At 36.0% G+C, this 23330-nt stretch overlaps 2 protein-coding genes across 3 annotated transcripts in view; one reads left to right on the top strand and one right to left on the bottom strand.

Annotated features, from left to right (window-relative positions):
- Positions 1–19579, top strand: part of LOC124167843 (ribosome-releasing factor 2, mitochondrial) — a 25923-nt gene extending 6344 nt beyond the window's left edge. Inside the window, exons 5-14 of the mRNA XM_046545885.1 lie at positions 6672–6891; positions 8061–8294; positions 10074–10205; positions 10307–10477; positions 11855–11957; positions 12092–12238; positions 14625–14848; positions 15559–15654; positions 16127–16276; positions 19258–19579. Of these exons, the coding sequence (XP_046401841.1) occupies positions 6672–6891; positions 8061–8294; positions 10074–10205; positions 10307–10477; positions 11855–11957; positions 12092–12238; positions 14625–14848; positions 15559–15654; positions 16127–16276; positions 19258–19419 (1639 nt within the window). The 3' untranslated portion in view covers positions 19420–19579. The remainder of the gene's footprint in view (positions 1–6671; positions 6892–8060; positions 8295–10073; positions 10206–10306; positions 10478–11854; positions 11958–12091; positions 12239–14624; positions 14849–15558; positions 15655–16126; positions 16277–19257) is intronic.
- LOC124167844 lies at positions 19446–23330 on the bottom strand. Of its 2 annotated transcripts, none has more exons than XM_046545887.1 (4): positions 23160–23330; positions 22690–22796; positions 22475–22612; positions 19446–19964 (listed from the first exon to the last, which is right to left on the bottom strand). In XM_046545887.1, the coding sequence occupies exons 1-4, from the start codon at positions 23191–23193 to the stop codon at positions 19824–19826; spliced, it is 420 nt and encodes a 139-aa protein (XP_046401843.1). In that variant the 5' UTR covers positions 23194–23330; the 3' UTR covers positions 19446–19823. The 2 variants fall into 2 exon arrangements, with proteins under 2 accessions (XP_046401843.1, XP_046401842.1); XM_046545886.1 differs by having other exon boundaries at positions 23148–23329.

Genomic DNA, 23330 nt, shown 5'->3' with positions numbered 1-23330 from the left:
TTACTGAAATAATTTTATTCATAACTAATTTTTTTAAAGCAGGAGACGTCTGTGAATTTAATGAAAAATTATCTCAAAATTTTTTTCCCATATTTTGAAAAAATTGACAAGTTTTTTGATACTGTTGCGTTATGTTTTAAAATGCCTAATTTTAAACCATTCCATAATAAAAATGAACATTTTCATAATTCGTTGTAGTGAAAGTTTTTATTATATCGATAATTTTTATTGCTTTTATTTAAACAATTAAAATGTCCTATTTTTCATGTATTTTTAACATAATGTAGAGAAAAAGTTGATGTTTTTCACTTTGCTTCACAAAGTGTTTAGCACCACATTGTAAAATAAAGTGCCAACTTTAGTTATCAATTGAAAAATCCTGCCCCAATTTGCCACCCCGCCTCTCCTGTCAAGTTATGTGCATGTATGTCCAACCGCCCGACGCGGTGGTTTGATGCGAACATTTGTTCAGACTTAGCTGTGGCAGAGGATAATTCGCTAAAAGTGAGACGAAACTACACTTACATGCACTGCATACATTTAGCATGCCATATTAGTCTTATTGTTCTATTTTTCTAAGCGCACATTACAATTTCCTTCATGAGACATATAAACGACTCAACGATTGCGCTGGCAGACCAGATTCTTGTCTCGGGAAGCGGGCGGCTGCAAAGCATTAATTCTTGGAAAACCCAATTCTAACCACTATAAACTCGCATATTCTGATATCCGTACTCTCCTAGGCCATACGTAGCAACAATCAGCTCAAACACTGAAAAGGGCACACGTGTGGTGGAGCGCCGCCGCGCCGCAACGGCGAGCACTACCCTGCCGACCGCGTTAATCCCTATTGTACCCGAAAACCCAACCACTGTGTTATGATTCTTATCTAGCGTTAAAGAAGTTCTGTACTCGTTTCATAACTGTCCCTCTCTAGAAATGCCATTTATTGCTTTATAGCCTCGGTCTATGAAAGGGTTTTTGGACTGTTGAGGATCGCTTCCCTTCGACATCCGTGCAAACAATTTTCTACGAAGTAGCTCACACAGGGTTTTCCACAAATGCATCTTTTCAATTGGTTGAAAACTATTATCTTTTACGATTTTACCGAGAAAAGTAGTGATTTTGTCTTCGTAAGTGCGAAAGGATGTGAGTGCTTGCGCTACGGATGCGAAGAACCAGGGTTTATTTTCCCTAAGTATACCTTGAAATTTCAGCGTTGAGGCCGAACTACTACTAGCGAAGGATATCTCGGAACGATAAAAAGGTACGTTTTCCAAGTAAAATCTCTGTGATCGTGTGTATTATTCAGAGAATTAAGTTCTAATTTCGATTTCCTTGCCCGGTGGTTTAAATTGTTGATATTTTGGATGAGAGAAAACGGAGCGCATGAAAGTAACCCGCAAAGAAATACATGACGTTATTGTTAATGAAAATGTAAATTCGCCGTCGTCAAAACGTAAATTGGCCCTTCAATATCTTTATGGTAAGTTAAACTTGGGGAAAGACGAGAAGACAAAGGAAATGTTGAAGAACTTCATGAATAAATGCTTTTTCAATAGGTATATCTAGAAATGGAAAGAATGCAAGAGAACCAGTTTGTAGTAAAATTTCGATGTTGATTAGAGAAGGATAAACCGCTCCCAACAGATATGCATGAAACTCTTCTTGAGACCACTTGTTAAAGCATGGTCAAGGCATGATTAATGATGGGAACACTGCCCAACGTTTTTTTTCTGAACCTAAGCTAACATCAGAAATTACCGGTATGTTTACCACCAAAAACTCAAATTATATAGATTTTTATTTATTAATTCAAAAACTTGTTATGAATATTTAAAATTTTTGGAAGAAGGATTTGGTGAGGACTTTTTTCCTTTTTAAATAAGCATTAGCGAGGAACTCATCTCGAGGTTTGCCTAAATTTTAAAAGCTCTGATATCTGGACCTGAGATAGATTATGCCAATTTCAGCGAGTACTGCTCAGAAACTGCATACCTTTTCGTGGATTTGTATCCGTGGTACTACACGCCCCCCACGGTGCACAAATTGCTGTTTTATGGAGCATCAATTGCCAAGGCAGCAGTGCTTCCAATTGGCCAACTTTCGAAGGAAGCTTTGAAATATCGCCACAAAGATGTCAGAAGATTCCGAGCGCACCACACGCGAAAAATTTCGCGCTGAACTGAAAGGAGATATCTTTTCCGAAGGCTTCTCCTTACTTTGGATCATCTAATATCCAATAGTTATGTACGTACAAATGTTAAAAGAAATGTTTCAAAGGATATACGATACTTACTTGTATTGGAAGAGCCAACTGGTAGTGGACAGAGATGAGGACAGTGACGGATGGGAATCCGATGAAAACTGGTAGTGGCTGGCAAATTTATCCCTTCTGTTTTCTTATGTTTTATATATTTATGTTAATTTATTATGGTTCTTAAATAATTTTGTGGTATTTTGGTTTATGGTATAAATTGTTTGCGAGGTGCTTTCTTATGTGTGTTCTTTAGGACAAAATGTTGACGCAAAGTTAGTTGACTAAATCACTAATGTTTAAAAAATAATTTTATGTATTTATTATGAACATTTTTATTTAAATTATTAAATTTAATGTTAAACTACTTACTGTTTTATTCCTAGCTATTAATTTCAACTAAATGTTCCCTCTTTACTGAAGCGGTCCAAATAGTCGATTTTTGGTTTTTATCCGTCTCCGCGTATTTGTTAAAAAAAACTCCCCGGATTAATTTTTCGGCAAAATGTCTTTATAATTATGTTATATAGCCTAAGTAAGAATAGGAGGAAAAATTTCATCGAGCTAATTGTAAAAATATGGAAGATATGATTTTTGGCCAGCTTTTTTCGATTTCAGCCCACTGTGCGTCGTGCGTATTTACTTGACTACTGTTGCGGGAGCAGACGATCCTCTGGATCTCCACGCGAAGCTTAGCTTCATGAACATACATATGCATGTTCATGCTTAGCTTAAAAATACTTGATCTCGGAACGAAAGCAGACGACATTAGACAAATTTTGAAAGTAAATTTCAACTGTTTAATATAAAATTTTCTTGTAATTACGTCGTAATCTAATAATCTTGCGTGTCATCAGTTGATATATCGATCGATTTTACGATCGAAATGGTATCATTCCAGAAGCGAATGTCTACGGCTTTTGCCGTAATTTGAAAGTCAATATAATTTTGCCCAATTTTTATGATGTTTAAAAAACCAGTTGACTTACTCCGGGTTGTTGTTATATTCTCCGAGTACGCTGTGAGAAAGAAAAATGACTTGTCTTCGCTTGTCTGAGCTTCACTCGTCCTCGTTCTGTAAATAGATATAGGATAAATCACGGGAGATAGACGCCGTAATCATGAAATCCTCTCCGGGATGTCCATGAAAAATTGCGATTTTTATTCACATGGTATTGTTTTTCATGGTAGCGCTCATTTTCTTGATTTTAAATGTGAAAAGAGTTCAGGAAGGCGATCCTATGAGAACTACTGATAGTAATTGTAATTATGACGACTTTTTCACTGATTGCAATAACCCCGACTGCTATTATTTACTTTCCTCGTTAGTACGTTTTCCTGGTTAGTACGTTCATTTTTCGTGGTCCCTTCAGAAACGTACTAACCAAGTTCCACTGTACATATTATGTCAATATTATTAATAGTTTACGGCAGCATAATATTTAAATATAATGTGCATATTATTCGCATATTATGTGCATAATCGACGGAATATTATTTGCATTTTATGCGTATCCATTTATGCAACTTTTATACTGAATAGATTTTGAGTTTGCTGGGTGGCCGTTAATTAATGATTCTTATAAGAATCATAATTAATGATAAAATGTTACTAACAACGAAATAATATGCATACAATGTCAATATTATTAATAGTTTACGGCGGCATAATATTTAAATATAATGTGCATATTATTCGCATATTATGTGCATAATCGACGGAATATTATTTGCATATTATGCCTATCCATTTATGCAACTTTTATACTGAAAAGAATTTTGAGTTTGCTGGGTGGCCGTTAATTAATGATTCTTATAAGAATCATAATTAACGATGAAATGTTACTAACAATGTAATAATATACATATTATGTCAATATTATAGTAATAGTTTACGGCGGCATAATATTTATATATTATGTGCATATTATTCGCATATTATGTGCATAATCGACGGAATATTATTTGCATATTATACCTATCCATTTATGCAACTTTTATACGGTATAAATTTTGAGTGTGCTGTGTGGGTTCTGTGCCCGGTATATGACGTGACCGACACTGTGCACATTGCCGAGTACACACCAAAACTCAAATGGAAAGGATCAAAGTATTAAAGCGAAAGGAAAAAGGATAGTCAATTGATGCAATTGGTGAATATGATAGTTTCCTTCATCCAAGAAAACGAAATGCATTGATTGCTATTCATTACCCACCATTAGGGTTTTCATAATATAAAAATTATTTGGTTTTAGAAATCTCAGTTTAAACGAATGGCAATGGTCAATTTTAACCTCATTTGAAAAAGGCCAGATTGGCGCCCATGCGATTCCACTCCACGTGACGTCACAGGGACTTAGTTTCTATACGAGAGGATAGGAGTTTTACATCGTCTGAGATTACCAATGCATGCATGAGTCACAGAGCTCTGGGAAACATGTCTTAATAATCACTTATTAAAATTGTCTAAGGTCGGAAAGTTTCCTTCGTTTGATATGGTAGTAATAATCCATGTGACTACGTAGGTTTCCGCGGTGTTCAGGTTCCAATTTCTCCATTCCTCCATATTTCCATGTCTCCATGAAACTGTTGTCATCACCAACAAACCCACCCGGTTGCACCGGAAACATGGAGAAATTGGAGTAATAATCCATATTTAAGTCAAGTGCTACCTGCTAGCAGGGTACTCTGCTACCTGCTAGCAGCCTGCGTCGTATCAGCGCTCAAAGCCTTGCCCCAAGGTCACCTCACACGCAACAGTGGGAACCAGAATGACGTCACACGGAGTTTTCCCAGCATTCATACTTGGCCGTCGCTTTTGCGCGTGCTTGAGAATTTTCACTTTTCATGTAATCGCGAAAAATAGATATTGTCATTAAGAAATCTGAAAGCATGAAATACGTACTCCAGGAGTAATAATCTTTCGATTTAGGTAATAAAAAAATAATAGGAAACCCCCCTATTTGTGCAAAAAATCTGTGGCAGGGAACATGTTTATTATGTCCCAGCTATCAAGGGTGTAATCAAAAAGGGTGTAAAGGGCTATAATCAAAACTAGAGGGGGGCAAGCCATGGTTGATCAAGTTTTAGTACAGAAAAGGTTGAGGAAACCAAATTAAAAAAAAATTATAACAGCACTGTATTAGTTTTTAAAATTATTCGCTCGAAAAAATTAATTTTTTTATTACATAACATGTTTTATACTAACATCACTTTTTTTGCATACAAAAAAAACTTTCGTTTTGAACTAAATTTACTTTAGCTCCCATGCCGGCTATGCATACTTGTGGAGAAGTTAATGATTTGGGATCCTCACTTCCACCCAGTGACAGATCCAAAATAGGGACTAGGTGGAGGGATAAGTGGTGGTTAACCTACCAGCAGAAGTGAGGGTCTGAAAAAAATTAAAATTCTATCTAGTGTAAATTGGATACCCCTTGGCCCACTGCTTCCTCCTTCTCTTCTTGCATATATACCAATATGTATATGAAGTTTCAGTAAGGATACAGTACGCCCACAGATAATTTATTACATATTTCCCTGTGCATATAATTTGATACAATTTCATCATACATGTAACAAAGGAAGCTCGGTCCACTTTTTTGTGGGTTCTGATATTGGTTCAGCTCCTTTTTTAACTTCTATTTCTATGTCAAGTGTTTCCCTTTTTGTAATTGGTTAATTTTCAAGAGCTGTTAGCCTTTTCTGCTTATCATTAGCTGTAGAAGACTCCGATTTTCCTTTGCAAACAAATTTCTACAGTATAGGATTAGATTTTTTCTTTACAAAGCATGGACATTTCCCTATTTATTTATTTAGTCCAAAAACAGCACGAGGCCAATTACAGAGGACTACAGTAACAGGAGAAATATTTACATAACATTAAGCAACGTAACCAACAAAAACAAAAAATATTCAACAGTAATTCATTTCCATTTCCCATTTTGCCTATTTTTATTGGAGGGGAAAGGAAGTGACTGTGCACTAAGCATTTACCTCTGGTATTCCACTACCCCAAGGTGCAACCCGGCTTAACCAAAGGATTAGGCCTGCTCTTTTGAACCACTGCTCTTTTGATTTAATTTTTATTATTTAATGAAGTACTTTTGATGTGTAAATGACTATTTAATGATGTATGAAACAAAGTTATACATAATTGGTAAATAATTCTTGCATTTATGTTGTATATTCTTAAGGCATGATGGGTCTTTGGATCTTACTTGAAAAATATCCATTTTTAGGGCAGCGGTTGCATAAGTGTATTATTAAGTAAAGAACTACAAATTCCATATCTTATATCCAATGATACTATAGTTATTTATTGCATATTAATTTACTATTTTCATCAGATAAAAGTAGTAGTAAAATATTTGAGTATTATTTGCATTGAATTTATACTCTATGTATTTTTCAGTGATTCAGCTAATCAAGGCAAGGAGTATTTTGTGAAACCTTTATGTGTGAAGGCAGATGGTTTATTATGGGATATAGCAATGGATGCCCGTTGTTCACTGGTTGAGAAGCTTGCAGATTTTGATGATACTCTAGCTGAGAGAATCATTTCCGATGATAGCATGGAGTCCATTCCACCCGAAGTCATAGAGGCATCTGTAAGCAATGCCACTATTTCTCAGGTAAGTTTTGAGTTGGTGCCGTTCTAAGTTATGGGAAGGGTTTCCATCAAGACAGTGGTGTGGTCCTCTCAGCTAGATTAATTCATTTATGCCTCAGATACAATGAACGTAAGCTGTGAGATAGTTGCCATAAGATGTTACCCCCAAGAAATAGCCTTATCTTAAATGGCCTATGCACTTAATTTTTCAATTTATTTTACAAGACTGAGCTATGTGAGGCACAGGCATTGGTGGTTTTACCCACTCAGAAACATCAAATTTTCTTTTTGTTTATTAGGTTATTCTTCACTTAAAGCTCTTTGAAAAATAAATTCATAATACATTTCTATATAGCGTAATGAAGACTTGGTATAATTTTTTCACCTATTTATTAACATAATATTAGCCATACCTGTATTTTAATTTATTACACATGCAGTAAAACCAATATACAATGAACCCCCATACAGCAAAATTTAACTGCAACATCCTTATTTTGAATATATTGGCTTGGACCCATCCCATGGACAATGCACTCAAAAAAAACCTCCCAAAGCAAACCTCTCCAATTGCAAAAACTCCCTACAACGAAGTCTGCACTTGCACCGAAAACATAGAAAGTGACCCTCTAGAACAAATTATTATGGGTTTACGTAGCAGTTTGCATTGATAGGTAATTTTTTCCATCAATATTTGAAATGATATATAGGAAGTTGAACTGCAAAAGAGGGTACCATATCTTAACCGTTCTGCTCCGAGCTTCAAGGGGTTCACATCCAAGGCGTGCAGAGCGGTGGGTGTGAAGGAAACTTGACACTCTGGCTTGCTGAAGGCCATAATTAACTCTGATGGTTTCCAGCATAAGAAATGTGAAAGGAAAGCCAATGCTTGGCTCCATCTATTGCTTTGCTCCATGCCATCCCATCTATTACTCTGCTCTGCATTATTGGATGTACAGACATAAGGCGTGAATTCAAATATTACCTGGCATACTCTCAGATGGTACTGTGATTTGGCAGAAAATAACCGGTGTGCCTAAGATCTTGTGCTGCTTCTATGAACCCATCATCATCTGCAATTGCCAAAAAGTAACACCCAAGTTACCCAAGTAGGATAAATACTTCCATTTTCTTGTCAATGGTTTTATGTCAGGGTTTTATTGTATTCTATGTGGATTTTTTAATTTTCAGAGAGGTGTTCCTGTTCTCTGCGGAAGTGCGTATCGCAACACTGGTATTCAGCCATTGATGGATGCAGTGGTCAAATTTCTTCCTTCTCCTAGTCAGCGCCTCGTGACAAGTAGTAAGGCAGCCATTTGGAAATCCTTTGGTAGCAATCTCTATGCCAAAGTATTTAAAATAATGCATCACAGCCAGAAAGGACCTCTTACTTTTGTCAGGATATATTCCGGGCAGTTAAAAAAGGTAAGGTTTGAAAAAATCATCATATTTTTATCAAGTGAGACGTACATTATTAAAAATATGCAAAAATAGTAGCTCATGAATTTTCTTTCAACACTGTTTTGGGATGCCATTGTTGTTGTGAAGTGAATGCTCTTAATAGACAAAAAAACTATGAGCACTTGAAGTTGATTCTCAATATGTAATTAATTCCCCATTGCTCCACATGAAAGCCAATTATGTGGAAAAAATTTCTTTCATTTATTTGGTATTTAATAATTTCCTTTGCATTTAAAAAATTAATTTAGTCCTAATGTTTTAAGGAATTTGACTTCAATGAAAGGATTACACACTAAATATAGCCAGAGACATTATTATAAGTTCTCAAGTTTGATACTCAATAATAGCATTACCAATAGCAGTACTGCATGCAAATTGACTTTGGTTTATCCAGTTCTCACGTACATAATTCATATAAATCTGCTTGGTATACCAATGCATAATTGCAGTAACAACATCATGGGAGAGAGATGAAGGGGCCTTAGTTGCATCCCTGGGTAGTAGTAAAAAAAGAGTAACTGCACAGTAACACAAAGCTGAGGACAACATTGAATATCCAACTTGGATATTATTATGGGAAGTAGTAAAAGTTAGCAAATTGCGTTCATTTGTACTTACCAATAGATACTAAAATCCTGTGAGCCTCTTGTGTGAGTACAAAGTGTAATGCATGTATAAATTTTCGATTGAAGTAATTTACAATGTGGGCTCATTTTAGTGAATACAGTATGTACACATACAGTGAAAATCACATTATGACAAATGGTTGGCCGTGCACCACCAGGAGGCCTATGATTTGCACATGGAAAAACATGGCCATAGTTGCCAGATATCTTGTCTAAGCAAAGCTACCTATATATGGAATGTAACTCGTGAATTTTATACGCAAGTGATGTTTAGCATCCTGTTTTGGGGTTCCTTTCCCCATGCAGACATTAGATAATCTTCAAGATACAAAAACGTGTAATAAGACTTAAGTGCAACGTTCCAGTGCATACACCATGTCTCCCGCTGTTTAAGAGACTTCGGTTACTGCCAATTCCTAGTGTTTATATGTATGCTGTTTGTGTGTCTGTCCAAAAAAATCTAGTAGACTATGTGACAAATGATAGGATTCATAACTATAATACCAAAAAGCATAAGGATTTTCACCCAAATTTTGTTAGGACTACTATTGCAAAGCATGGACCAATGTCCATGGGGTTAAATATTTACATTCATTTACCCCAGGACCTCAAAATTAAGATAGGTACTGCAGAGTTTAGGAAAAAGGCAAACTTTTTCCGCTCCAAAATGTTTTACTCTTGAAAAGAATTTTTTTATTCCATTTTTTAAAGGAGTGGAATGAGTGATTAATTTTAGTTATATATACCATTTTTTAATATGTATTTTACCATGTATGTACCATGTATTTTATATTATCTTGTACATGCACTTTGTGTAATTCATTGACGTGCCTTATATTGATGCACAATGCTGTTATCAATCTCTGGGCAAATAAATAAATAAAAATAAAAATAAATAAATTAAGAAACTAAAGAGAGAAAGGTATGCGGCTGTATGTGACAACGTTGCCATTCAGCAGAGGGATGAGGTGGTGAATGGGATTAGTTATTGGCCCTAAGATTCGCAAGCTCCCACCCCACCCCTTTTGAAGCGGTCGTCTGATATCTTTTGAGGCAACCCTCATGTTATGGGTAATTTTGGTCTAAGGTTTACCATCGTATAATTTTTTCTGTCCAGGGTCAGAAGATTTACAACATGAGGATGCAGAAGCTGGAGCCAACAGGAAGGTTAATGATTGCTTATGCCGATGATTACACGGAAACTGAAGAAGTAGATTGTGGAAACATTGCTGTGATATCAGGACTTAAGGTTAGCAAAATCTTTCACGTTTGATTTTGAGTTAATTAGATGTAAGAGAATGTAGTGCCTTAGCCATTAATGATTTTCCTTAGTAATATTTAATATTACAGGAAACTGTTACAGGTGATATGATTACCAGTAGTGCATCAATGGCAAATGAAGCTAAGTCATATTTAATGCAAGTGTTCGGTATGGATGAGGAAGCTGTTGAGTTGGAATTTGGACGTGGTGCTAATGTTCCTGACCCTGTGTTCTTCTGCTCAGTGGAGCCAGCCTCGCAGGTATTTTTTGCAAATTTAACTTTAATAGTGCATACTGATCAAACTGTCTATTGCCTAATTAAGCCATAGACAAATGTGGACCCCAGATGCCAAGGGGTCGAAGTGAAATTTTGAGTTAATTAGAGTTTTGTAAATGCAAATATACTTTGTAAAAATATTACCATTCTATTGAGTGCAAAGAGATCCGAGTGCAGTAAAACCTCTATGTAGTGAACCTTTTTACATCATAATCCTCCATACTTCATACCACCTCCCATCAGATTTACATGTAAATTTATAGGCAAACTTCTTTGTAGTGAACCTCTTTATCTCATAAAACTTCCACTTATCATGCCTAGGAGATACCCCCGAGACAGCCTAACTACCTATGCAAATCGTACCGAGACAACTAGAGACCATTAATGCAGCCGCGATTACATACATGGGGTGACATTTTCAGCAATACATGTTTCACCCATATTTTTTTCTCATATACCTTTATTATGTTGTAATTTTCATGTTAATAATTAGTTGTGGCCATTTTGATCCATATGAGAGCATACCTAACAGTAAATAAGAAAAAAAGAATCCAACTATCCTAATCATTTCAAGTGACTGTTGAATTAAGAGAGATCACATCGTTTTCTCTCGAATCATGGCAAAAATCATGCAATAGCACTCACTTTCTGTATTTATTAAATAATAAATTCATGTTCACTAATGCATGCATGATTGTTTAAACACATAAATATAATGGTTTAAAAGACAGTAGTTCCTTCATTTCCAATGAATATGAAAAAATGGTGCTTATCACTGAAACCTCTCCATCAAACCATTCATCAAATTGCCCAAATTTTGGTCCCCTCCATTACCACGTAGAGGTTTTACTTCCTTCTCCAATTTTGCTTTATTTTCAGTGACAATGGAATTTGAAAAATAATCATACCCTTATTTAGCAGGATAGAATGAGGAATATTGAAGGGGTAGCTTTTTCGTTGGAAATGGATTGAAAATTTGAACTTGTTGTAAAAAATATTAAAGTTTTTAAATTTCATAAAACAATCAGTTAATAGTATTAATCGATTCAATGCCTTTTAAATGAGACATTTCATGATTTTATTACCAGAGGTGTCACGTCTAATAAGAAGATGCTTTAGTGATTGTTTAAATTGCTGTTGTTTAAACTGTCACATGCAAGACAGAAAGACTGGGGTTTTCTCTTTTTCTAATCATCTGAAATCATTCGCCAAATTTGGCCAAATCGGTGACCCAAAGAGAAAACACCTGGTCAAATTTTTGGTGGAATGACCCATATGGGTTTTAAAATTAATTTTAAGATTGAATAAGAGTTGATCTTTATTGCACACAGTCTGTAACTGTTTTGTATTTCACTTATAGGCTTATCAAAATGCTCTCGATAGAGCACTTAGTGAACTTGTACGAGAGGATCCCAGCCTTAGGGTTTCACACAACAATGAAACAGGTCAAACTGTCTTGGGTGGTAAGTTGGACATCCTTTCCTAATTTAGCACCGTACTTTTTATCTGTTATTTTTTAATAGTTGACATCATGACTTGAAACTGTGTGGAAATAAAATCTGTTCTCAATGAATGTTCTGCATTTGTCTTTGTATAGGAATGGGTGAGCTGCACCTGGATATCATCAAAGAAAGAATTATTTCAGAGTACAAAGTGGATGTTGACTTAGGGCCTTTGCAAATTGCTTACAAGGAGAAAATAGCTGGCGAGTGCAAAGATACATTCAACTTTTCTCAGATGATTGGTAAGTAGATATTGATTTAGTTAAAATTTTTGAGCTAAGCTAGTTAGCTCATAAAATATTTCCTTGAACTTTAGTCTGCTGTTGTATGATTTTTCTCTTATTTGGTTGATCAGCCTTAGAAAAGCTTTGACATGAACTCTTTCCTGATTCCCACTCAATCGTGGGCTTTTATTCTGGTTATTATTGGCCATTGCCAACTGAAAGTAGAAAATAAATTAGTGGCTGTCGCCACAGTTGTTGCATTTATCTTCTTATTATATACTAGCTAATGTTAGCCGCAATGAGCAACAGTGAAACCAGATATAACATCTTGTGCTTCTTACTTGAGCTTTTCTTAGTTCTTTCCTCTTGTTATGGCTGTCGGATTATTGCTCCTGCCTCCCTATTTTTCCCTCAATTTTTCCTTCTATTGTTATTTTTGTGTTCATGTAAGAAGATGTTGGCCAAGATATGGAGTGCACTTTCAGGGGTGGAAATGTGGAAGATGATGGAGAAAGTGAAATGGATGGAGAGGATATCGTTTTGGCCCCATTTATTCTTTATTTTTGTCGTGGATTCCTTTTTATGAAACTAAATGAAAGCTATATCTCTTTATGATTTTAAATTACCCGGCCTTGGTTTGGGCATTGTAAAGTACTCGCATACCAAACCAAAGGTCGCGGGTTCGAGTCTCACCTGTGTAAGTTATCCTTAATATCTACTGTTGGCGTCAAAATGATTTTCCGCTGTACTTTGAAAATTTATATCTGGACTTCAGTGCATGCCATAACAATGAATAATATGTTATTTTAAAGCAAAATTTTATTTTCCATTCTGATTTATTATTTGTTTTATGAAGAAATTAAAAAATATAGACACGTGAGTGCAATAAATGACTCCTCGCACCATAAATAGCCCTTTTATCAACTCCATGAACTTTTTTTTTTTTTTTTTTTTTTTTTTTAATTATACCGGGACTAGCCACGGTGATAACTTTTACGGGAGTCACCCACAGGGAAGAATGACGCCTCGGTAGCTTAACTGGCTAAAGCACTCGGCCGGAAATCGAGGGATCCGGGTTCGAATCCCGGTCAAGGCGAATGATTTTTTCTCTGTGGATTTTTCGCACTCCATGAACTTTGTAACTCCACCTAGGGAAAACGACTGTGTCTACGACATTCATCTTCCACTATAAGTTGCAAACATTAATGTAGATAAATAAAATGCCTTTTGTATATTTTTAGAACGCATATTTTGTTTTAAAATAACGAAAATGTTTAAACACTATCTAGTCCAACAGTTTACCCCGAAAGAAAAATGAAATTGATAAAAACACTTAGTTTACTTGAAAATTTTCTATGATCCGAAAATACATGATTTTTATGTAGTATAGATTATACATATATTGGCATTAAAAAAATATGCCAAAGCGAACAAATGCGGCGTTGTCCTGCGTGCGAAACTTTGCCTCCTGGTAACCGGCACTGGCCTGGCACGGCCCTGTTTGGCAACATGATGTTAAAGGAATTTATTGACCTCACAAATATCAATATTTTTATAGAATCATAGAAAGTTGAGTTATAAAGTACATGAAGTTGACAAAACGATTAATTTTATGGTGCGCAGAGTCATTTATTGCACTTGCATGCCTACATTTTTAATATTTTCATAAAAATTAAAAAAGTCAGAATGTAGAATAAAATTTCCTTTAAAATGACATATTATTCATTGTCAAGGCATGTACTGAAGTCCAGATATAAATTTGCGAAGTACAGTGGAACATCATTTTGACACCGACAATAGGGCCTGGATGATTGTGCACGTTTGATTGTTCATTGTTATCAGAAACCCCAATGTAAAGGCCTAATAGCACTGTTTTTGAGGTGTGGAAGTAAAAAAATCAGAAAGTAAGCCAGCGGTTGAATAAATTTATAAACTGTTTTGCCAATTTGATGAAATGTCATTTACATTCTGTAATGGGAAAATTCTCATTCCTATTCCCATTGTATTTCTGCATTGAAGAGAAAGTACCTGATGTATGTCCATTTGTGATGTATTTCAATCCTGCCATAACATGGCGGTGATATTAACATTAATTCCATGGGGAAAAAGTTCCCCTGGAGTCGGAATCTAACCAAGGACCTTTGGTTTCCCAGGTCACTGCCCAGTCACCATTGAAGTTGCTATTTATTTACTTAGAACTTTACTGATTTTCATGATGCTTTATTGTAAATTGCCATTGGAATCTAGGAACTTTGATGGTATATTATGTCAGGGCAGTGGACTGTAAACCCAAAGGCTTGAGGTTTGATTCCCAATTGAGGGAAAGCTTTTTTTTGGTAATTAATCAAAGTTCATGTATTCTCATTATTTTCCCATAGCATAGTCATGAATATTTTTTTTTCAGGCAATTCTACTCATGAAGTGAATCTCACAATGTCCTTGAGGCATAAAAGCGACAATGCTAGAGAAGGAGATAAGAGATCTAAACAGAAATCATCTGTTCCCCTAATTCTTGATAAGAGCCCTGAATCAGCGGCAAATACTGCTGCAATAAATATCAGGCACCTGCAGGCATTGAGGAGAGGGATAGAATTTGCTTTATCCCATGGACCAAAGCTTGGCTGCCCAGTGAGTACTTAGTTTTATATTTTTAGCTAATTTTTCCCTTATGCTTTTGTATATATGAAGTGCTTTACATCTGTTTTCATATTTTCTGTGCTGTTGAGGTGATGAATATGTATGCAATGCAAAAAGTTTGTCTCATTAATGAAAGCAGAGGAAAGTTTTTTTTTTAAATTTTTGAACCTTTTTTAAAATCTCACCAAGGAAAATATGTACTAGCTCTATAGTTATTTTACTTTGACATGCTTTCTTGTAGGGTTGAGGTGGTATGGTTCTAAGTTCCACTGGTTCTTGAGCTTTGAACCAGAATTTGGACCAAACTCAAGGAGAATATTACTGAAACTTTTATGCAAAATCCAATTTGAAAATATTCTTGAGAAAAAATGACATTGTATTCTTAAAATTGAGTGTTGTTCTGGATTAAATCTTTCGTAAGATAACTTGGAAGTATTATTTTTGGCTGTTTTCTTAATAATATTGCAAATGTCATTAATATCCGTATAAAATTAAGCATTGACAATGAAACACTTGATTAAGAATGGGAACTGGGAATCAGGACTGTGAACCAAATCAGAATTAGCACTAACATAAAAGTGGAACTGACCTATCCCTACTTTCTATTTTGAAAAGTATCTACACCCTGTTTTAACTCATACTTCATATTTGTATACTAAATTTATGGGTAATTATAACGTTAATACATACACATTTTCCAGGTGATTGATACTGAAATAGTGCTTCATTGGTTTGAGACAAAGAGGGGGACTTCTGATACAGTGATCACTTCATCAACCACACAGGCTATTCAAAAGGTATGTATAAATTATTTTTAATAAATTCTTGGGAAACATTGTTAATGTTACAATTATGATTTTATGCTGTTAATTAGAATCTTGGGTTATGTGAATCTGACTTTTGGACAGTCTCATGATGCTATTATGTCCATAACCCGAATACTGCTTGTAGTTTACAATAGCCTAGGTCACCAATTTTTCTTTTCTGTGGATTGTGATAAAGTTATAAAAATAAAGAGACTCATGTTTTTTTTTCATTTCTCGATCCCTTGCTTACTTCTAGAGCTATTATTGGTGAAAAATTGATGGTCTTAACCCTTGCATTTATTGTTTTGAACTTCTGAGAGAATGGCTGAATCAAGAAGATATTTTACCCCTTTAATTTCCCTCCATCTATTTACTGAGTTCTTTTAATGAGTTGTGATTTCATGTCTTGAGTGAATGATCAAGTCACCTTTTCTCACTGAGTGTTTGAAATTTTGTGTTTCAGTTGCTCAAGAATGCGGGCACTCTACTCATGGAGCCAATGATGCAGCTGGAAGTGGTTCTTGATTCAGAAGACACTCTTAGGATTATAGTGGCTGACTTATCTCGCCGCCGATTACTGCAGCAAGAGGTGGAACATAGAGGAAATCAAGTGGTGAGTGATTTGGATAAGTTTGAGTCTTTGAATCAGTGCAGCCATTAGTACAAGTTTTTGGTCACCCTAATAAGGTATCCCCATGAAGAAAATAGGGTGGTTTCCTATTATTTTTTTATTGCCTTAATCGAAAGATTATTACTCCTGGAGTACGTATTTCACGCTTTTAGATTTTTAAATGACAATATCTATTTTTCGCGATTAAATGAAAAGTGAAAATTTTCAAGCGCGTGAAAACGCGACGCTTAAGTATGAATGCCGGGAAATATCTCCGTACGTCGTATTTCTGGTTCCCCCTCCCGCCCGGTGAGGTGACCTTGAGGCGAGGCTTAGCGCTGATACGCCGCAGGCTGCTAGCGGGTAGCTGAGTACCTTGCTGGATGGTAGCGCTTGGCTTAAAAAAGTTTATTAATACCTTATCAAACAAAGAAAACTTTCCGACCTCAGCCAGTTTTAATAGGTGATTATTAAGACATGTTTCCCTGAGCTCTGTGCCTCATGCATGCATTGGTAACCTCAGACGATGTATAACTCCTATCCTCTCGTGTAGAAACTAGGTCCCTGTGACGTCATGTGGAGTGGAATCGCATGGGCGCCAATCTGGCCTTTTTCAAATGAGGATAAAATTTGACCCTTACTATTCGTCTAAACCGGTATTTCTAAAACCAAATAATTTGTGTATTATGAATACACTAATGGTGGGTAACGAAACGCAATCAATGCCTTTCGTTTTCTTTGATGAAGGAAACTACCCTATTACCACATTGTGTTTTGTTTTCAGGCTTAATCTCGTGGAATTCTTATGTATGTACATGTTTTAAAATTAAAAATATTGGTAATTTTCCACAAACAGCTCAATCTCATGACATATTGCAGTACTTTTTTTTGTTTTATACTCACCAGATTTTTTACTGCTTATTTTTATTACCTCATTTTATTTCATATAGAAAGAGATTAGGATCCAAGATGTTACTGTATTTTGCCAGGGTGTGTCCCAGGAAAATCAGCAATCGAAAAAGTTACCCTTTATTTCTGTTAATTTATTCCCTAAAATTACCTCAAGATAAACCTCATAAAGATCTGTTCAACCTCACAGTATTCTTGAGACTCCCCAACAATGGTCCTGCATTCCCCCTTCAACTCCCTTTGCTGTCTCTGGTCATTCGTGACTTTTCACAGTATCATCTCCCTTTGTTTTCATGGAGGTTTTTTTTCACATGATACAGAAGTTTGGTGAGCTATTGTTTCAAAATGTATTGTTGTAGAGTTTCAATACTTTTTTATGGTCTACGTAACTCTGCAATGATTTTTATTTGTCTTTCACCACATTGAGCAATTTAAGGCAAATTCTGTTGTTATATACTCAGAATGTTTTTTTTCTTAGGTGCTCATTAAATAACATTAAATCTACCAAAATTAGTGGACTTCATGAAATTATATTTACAAGATTAGCACTGGCACATATGGTGCACCAGCGAGACTGCTTATGCTTCATCAGGGGGCATGAGTACTTGAGGGTAACCCTTTTGCACCAGACGTCAGGTGGAGTCGATGGGCATTTTCATACCTAGAAGACCTAACGTTGGGTATAGCTTCTGCAGATTTTTCAACGCAAACGACTGGAGACCTGACCCGACCTGAGACCCAGCTTTGCGAGTCCTCAGGGCCACACTTCAGCAATTAAGCCCGACCCTCCCACTCATTTATGATCATCCTCACCTCAGGAATCCATTGCGAGGTGGTTATATTATCAATAGTTTTTTCAATGTTATATTTTGAGCATACTGCAATTTATTTCTACTTTGAAATGAATTCTATGTTTTTTCTGTGCATAACCAATTTTTAAACAAAACTTTATCTTTAAAAATAATGGACTTCAAGCCTTATTACCTTGTGTTTACTAACTTTGTTGTTATTAACATTAGAAACCCGTTTACAATTCCACAATGCTTAATAAAATGCTAGTAATTCTTTCTTTTAGATGAGTAAATTATTGAAAATCAAATACAATTTTTGGTTGAAAAAAAAAACACTGGTGACGTAATAAGTTGACCGTGGATTCATGCTATGATGGGGTTAGAAGGTGTAGTCCAGTGGCCGGGATAAGGGACGGGTGCTCTGTTGATCTGGGTCCCAAATCTCAGGGATGAAAATACCCAGGCAACTCACCCTCAAAAAAGGGCTCCGTACAGAGAGGCTTAAAATGTTCTCATGCTCTCAGCACGAAAACGTTTTACTGTTGTAGGCACTGGCAGGAAAGGGTTAAGAAACAATCTTAAATTAAATTAAAAAAGTACTTTGTGCTTTCACATTAATATTTATTCACGACCATGGTTTCAACATTAGACGTCATCAGACGTCCTTTTATACCAGGCTAGGAGGGGGAGGGTATAAAAGGATGTGATGGACCTCTGTAGAGTTCACCTGATGATGACGTCTAACGTTGAAACCATGGTCATGAATAAATATTAATGTGAAAGCACAAAGTTCTTCTTTTTTAATTTAATTATGAATCACTTTCACAAAGTTTCGCCTCAAACAATCAATTCTTAAATTACTTGAGTATCATCTTAAATTCATAGAAATTCACCTGCTTACAACATGTCATGAATCATAGCCTATTGATTGCCTTTTTTAAATTCAAGTATTCCGGGACCAGCAACAGTGATAATTTTATGGAGTTACCTGCATTGCACAAATTGTGCGTATAATCCACACAGAAAAAAATCATTCGCCTTGACCAGGATTCAAACCTGGATCCCTCAATTTCCAGCTGAGTGCTTTAGCCAGTTAAGCTACCCAGGCATCATTCTTCCTTGTGGAAAATTATGCCTCAGTTGCTGGCTAAAGCAACTGGCTAAAGCACTCGGCTGGAAATTGAGGGATCCAGGTTTGAATCCCGGTCAAGGCGAATTATTTTTTTCTCTGAGGATTTTTCGTACCATTTATTGCATTTTTGACGTTTTTTTTTAATATTACAGGTGGTACATGCCATTGCCCCTCTATCTGAACTCTTAGGATATTCTACAGACTTAAGGACTCTGTCTTCTGGGACTGCATCGTTCTCAATGGAGTTTTACAATTACCAGGAAATGACAGCAGTAGATGAAACAGCAGCCATTAAGAGCATCACTGGCTTTTGATTCATTTAGTGAGTAATGGCTAAAAGTTGATTTTTAAAGAACTTCATGCAATTTTATTTACAGAATATGATTTCCATGAAGTGTTGTGATTGTACATATTTGTTGAAAATTTGAACAAAAGCTAAAAAAATAATTTGCACAATAAACATTGTTTATTGAATTTGTTTTGCTAACTTCCACTTATAAAACCCTAAAAGCATCGGTCCAAACTTCCAACAAGCTATCTTGTTCATGTCATGTAAGAAACCTGTAAGGCACTTGGAGAACTGGGCTAGGACAGCTTTGCAAGACATAGAGTCAGGGTTAGTCTTTATCTGAAGCACTCTTACTACGATAACACTTTTTACAAACTTCACCGGTTTATACAATTCCATGTGTCTTTAGGCACCAATTTTTCATAGATATCAAGTTTTCTCCTCCTCCAAACTTTTATTTGATGACGAAAGGCCTTCAGAGCATATTTTAATGATTTCAAGATCTTTTTCAGCCTTCACTTGTTGAAGCACAGCCATTATGTTGTCCATTTCTTGACTTAGAACTGAACACTGAAAATAATTTTAGATTAATTATGCTTCGAACACAGAAAGGCAATATTTTCTAGTGACCAATATAACAATTTTATAAAGTAGCAAGCAATTACGGGCGAGGTAAGTTAATATAAGTATTTTATTTTCCACCAGTTCATATGACATACATTACCTCATTGATGCAATTAGATTTTTCAAATCCTACCTTGAAATTCCACAGGCGCTATTACCAGAGACAAACCACAAAAATATTTACACTGTACCTTCGAGTCCCTCAATTTGAAACAAAGCAATGCCAAAAGGTAATGTTATTGTTCCTGAGTGTTCATTAAAGTAACTAGTGAGGATGATATATGTTTTAAAAATTGTAAGCTATGGCAACTCATCAACCTCTCCAGAAAAACTGTTTACTGGCCAAAAGCAAATATTCTACTCCTGAGTTGGTTTCAGATTTGGCTTCCATATACCTTGGTAGTATACATATCTCAGAAAAATTTAGGTATGTACTATCCAAATAAAGTTTCTGCTTATTGATAAATTACATTGGCTTCTAGCACACATTCCCAAGAATCAGACTTCAATGTTCTAATGCAATTCTGCAGTTTCCTGGCTTAATTTATAATAATTTATATATTATTATTATATACTAGTACAAATTTTAAACAACATTAAAATATGAATTTTGATAGTGCATCATCTAAAATACTAGGGAAATTTTTACACCTTTTGGAACGATTCCAGAGGAGCAGGATAGTCATTTGGCTTTCAAAAAACCAATTGGAGAAGAAGTTAGAAAATTATTTCTCCCTGGATCTCAAACCCCGTTGTTTCAAATAGGAGCTATATTGGTAACAATGACTGCAACTGTACTGATTTCACCATGCTGGTATATGAAATGCAGCTGCTGTTGTCACCAACATCTACTTAGGGTAGAGGAGACTACAGCAGTTGGCAAGGAGAGCAGGGCTAGCTTTCCTTCATGTGCTTGCAGTGACTGGCTTCCTTTCGCTCACAAATTAAAACATTTATTTTTTTTAGACCATCATTTAATTTTCGTATGTCATGCATCAGTTTTTGAGGGAGATGGAACCAAGTGAACAACAAATCACAGAAAATGTGGATAACAATTTGGAAGGAGGTGATTGTAGGCCTATGCCTAGTATTTCTATGGATGAAAAGTGTGCTGCTGGATGTGGTACCAGGCCCAGCCTTAACACATTGCCGACTGATCTCGGAGATCTCTGTGTTTTGTGTGCCGAATGCTGAGGACCAGCCACGGAGATTTCCGTGTTTTCATATATGATAATAAAACTTACTCTGCTTTCTTTTAATATTAGTTACTTATGTTCGCATTTGCTTCTGGTGTATTTGAGAATGTGCTTTCATTGATTTAGATTAGTTTTATACCATTCAAATTATAAATTTATTAATATCTTTTTAATGAACGTAATCCACTTTTAGAGATTACTAATGCATAGAAATAAAATGTCACTAAGCCGTAACGGGTGGAAAAAACTCGATTAAGCATTCATTTTTCTATGACAGCAACTTCTAAATTCTACAATGTTCTGAAATTATGAATTATTATATTTTAAATGATAAGGAATAATTTTGGTCAGATTTCTTCGGTCCTTTTAAATTGGCTCTAACAAACTCTATTGTCGGTAATTCTCTCATCGCCTACTTTGCGCCATACATTACAATTGGAAGTAGTCAATTTGGAAATAGCCAAGTGCTGGGCTAAATGTGAGGAGGGAAGAGTGCGTATTCCAGCGATGATGACACAGAGGGCAAGATAGAAAGGCCGACTCAGCGATAGCCTTGGCAGGATAACCTGGCAAGGCTAGCAGGGGGTATGATGAAACTCACTCTAGAGAAGATAGTGGGGTATGGGAAGAAGAAATATCCATTGTGGATGTGTCGAGTTTGTGCTGCTAATAAACTTAGGAAGGAAACTCTGTATACTGTGGATTCTGCAAGGTTCCCCTGCACAAAGGAACATGTTTCACCAAATACCATACAAAAACTAAGCACTAACACCTCTGGTAAGTAAAATGCTTTAAATTTTATTAAAATATGTCAAAAAGTAAACATTCTACGAGGGGAAAGGCACGTGCTGGACAGGGATGTCAACACCATTGGGAAAAGATAGCATCCCTTAGATGACTCAGGTAAGTGAAAGGAATTTTTTGAAGGCCTGCAATTCAACTGGAATTGGAAACAGCAAGAGCGCTAAGGTTGGCAGCAAAAGCAGAGCTCCCGAAGGAAAATGAAGTGGGAGAGGAAGAACTATCACCCAACCCCCATGGGGAGCAGTTCACGAAAATACTTTCTCATGTTGAAATGATAAAAGGTTTCTGCGCACAGGTCTTGACTAAAATAAAAGACTATACCACCCTTTAAAGCCCTTCGGCACACCAATTAGAGGGTATACTTTTCATAGCTCGCCATGAAATCACTATTTCAAAACGAGTCACAGCTGTTATCACCACATTCAGGATAAGTAATAAACACCATTAACAACTTACTCTGGTCAATGAAGAAGAACTGTCGACTGGTTCAGCTGAAGCATCACTGTCCATTACTGAATCCCCATTAGATTCATTCGAGTCCTCTGAATCGTCTGACTCATTTTCTGAAGCATCTAAGATTATGTCAGTGGTTTCCTGAAATCGAAAAGGTAAAATGGTCCTCAAGTATACATAATGAACATCACGGAACCTGCTGTTAATGAATAACTCACCAGCATGTAATGTTTCATTTTCAGCTGTTTAGACATGAATTGGCTGCATTTTTTTGGGAAGAGTTGCCTCATCTTGGTGACACTGTACATTATCTTGGATTTTTCATCTGTCAGGGATGAAAATTTCATAGAATATAGTAACTTTGGAGGATAATTTGACGTTATCACTTTACACTTTCGAGAATATTGGAGTGCCATTTTATGAGGATAAAAGTTTGACAAGTCGCTATGTAACCGCTGAGAAAGGTGAACACAGAGCAAAGACCTCAGTGCACTAAGCATGAAGCATAAGCAAACAATGAAATGCAGCGGATTGGGCATTTTATGATTAAATTGTAGCTGTAAACAAACAGGAACAAATAGCATTAACCGAAATCTTCAATGAGCCATTTTGAAATACATTCGGGAAAAGAACTTTGAAAACTTGAGAGGAACTAATGAAAACACTATCAACGAACCTTCAAGAGTACCTTCTGTCGCAGATTTCTCATCCGGACCAGCCATATTTCACGAGATGGGCACTTACAAAGACTGAATATCATAAAATATAGACTGTGTATCTGCAGTTCTTTGGCGGTTTTTCATTGAACTTTGTTTTCAAAGTTGATCGTGACGCCACAGAACGTAGTGACGAAGTGCAG

Source organism: Ischnura elegans, chromosome 11 (assembly GCF_921293095.1).
Source record: "Ischnura elegans chromosome 11, ioIscEleg1.1, whole genome shotgun sequence".
Lineage (NCBI taxonomy): Eukaryota > Metazoa > Arthropoda > Insecta > Odonata > Coenagrionidae > Ischnura > Ischnura elegans.
This window is presented reverse-complemented; position numbering and strand designations above follow the sequence as displayed.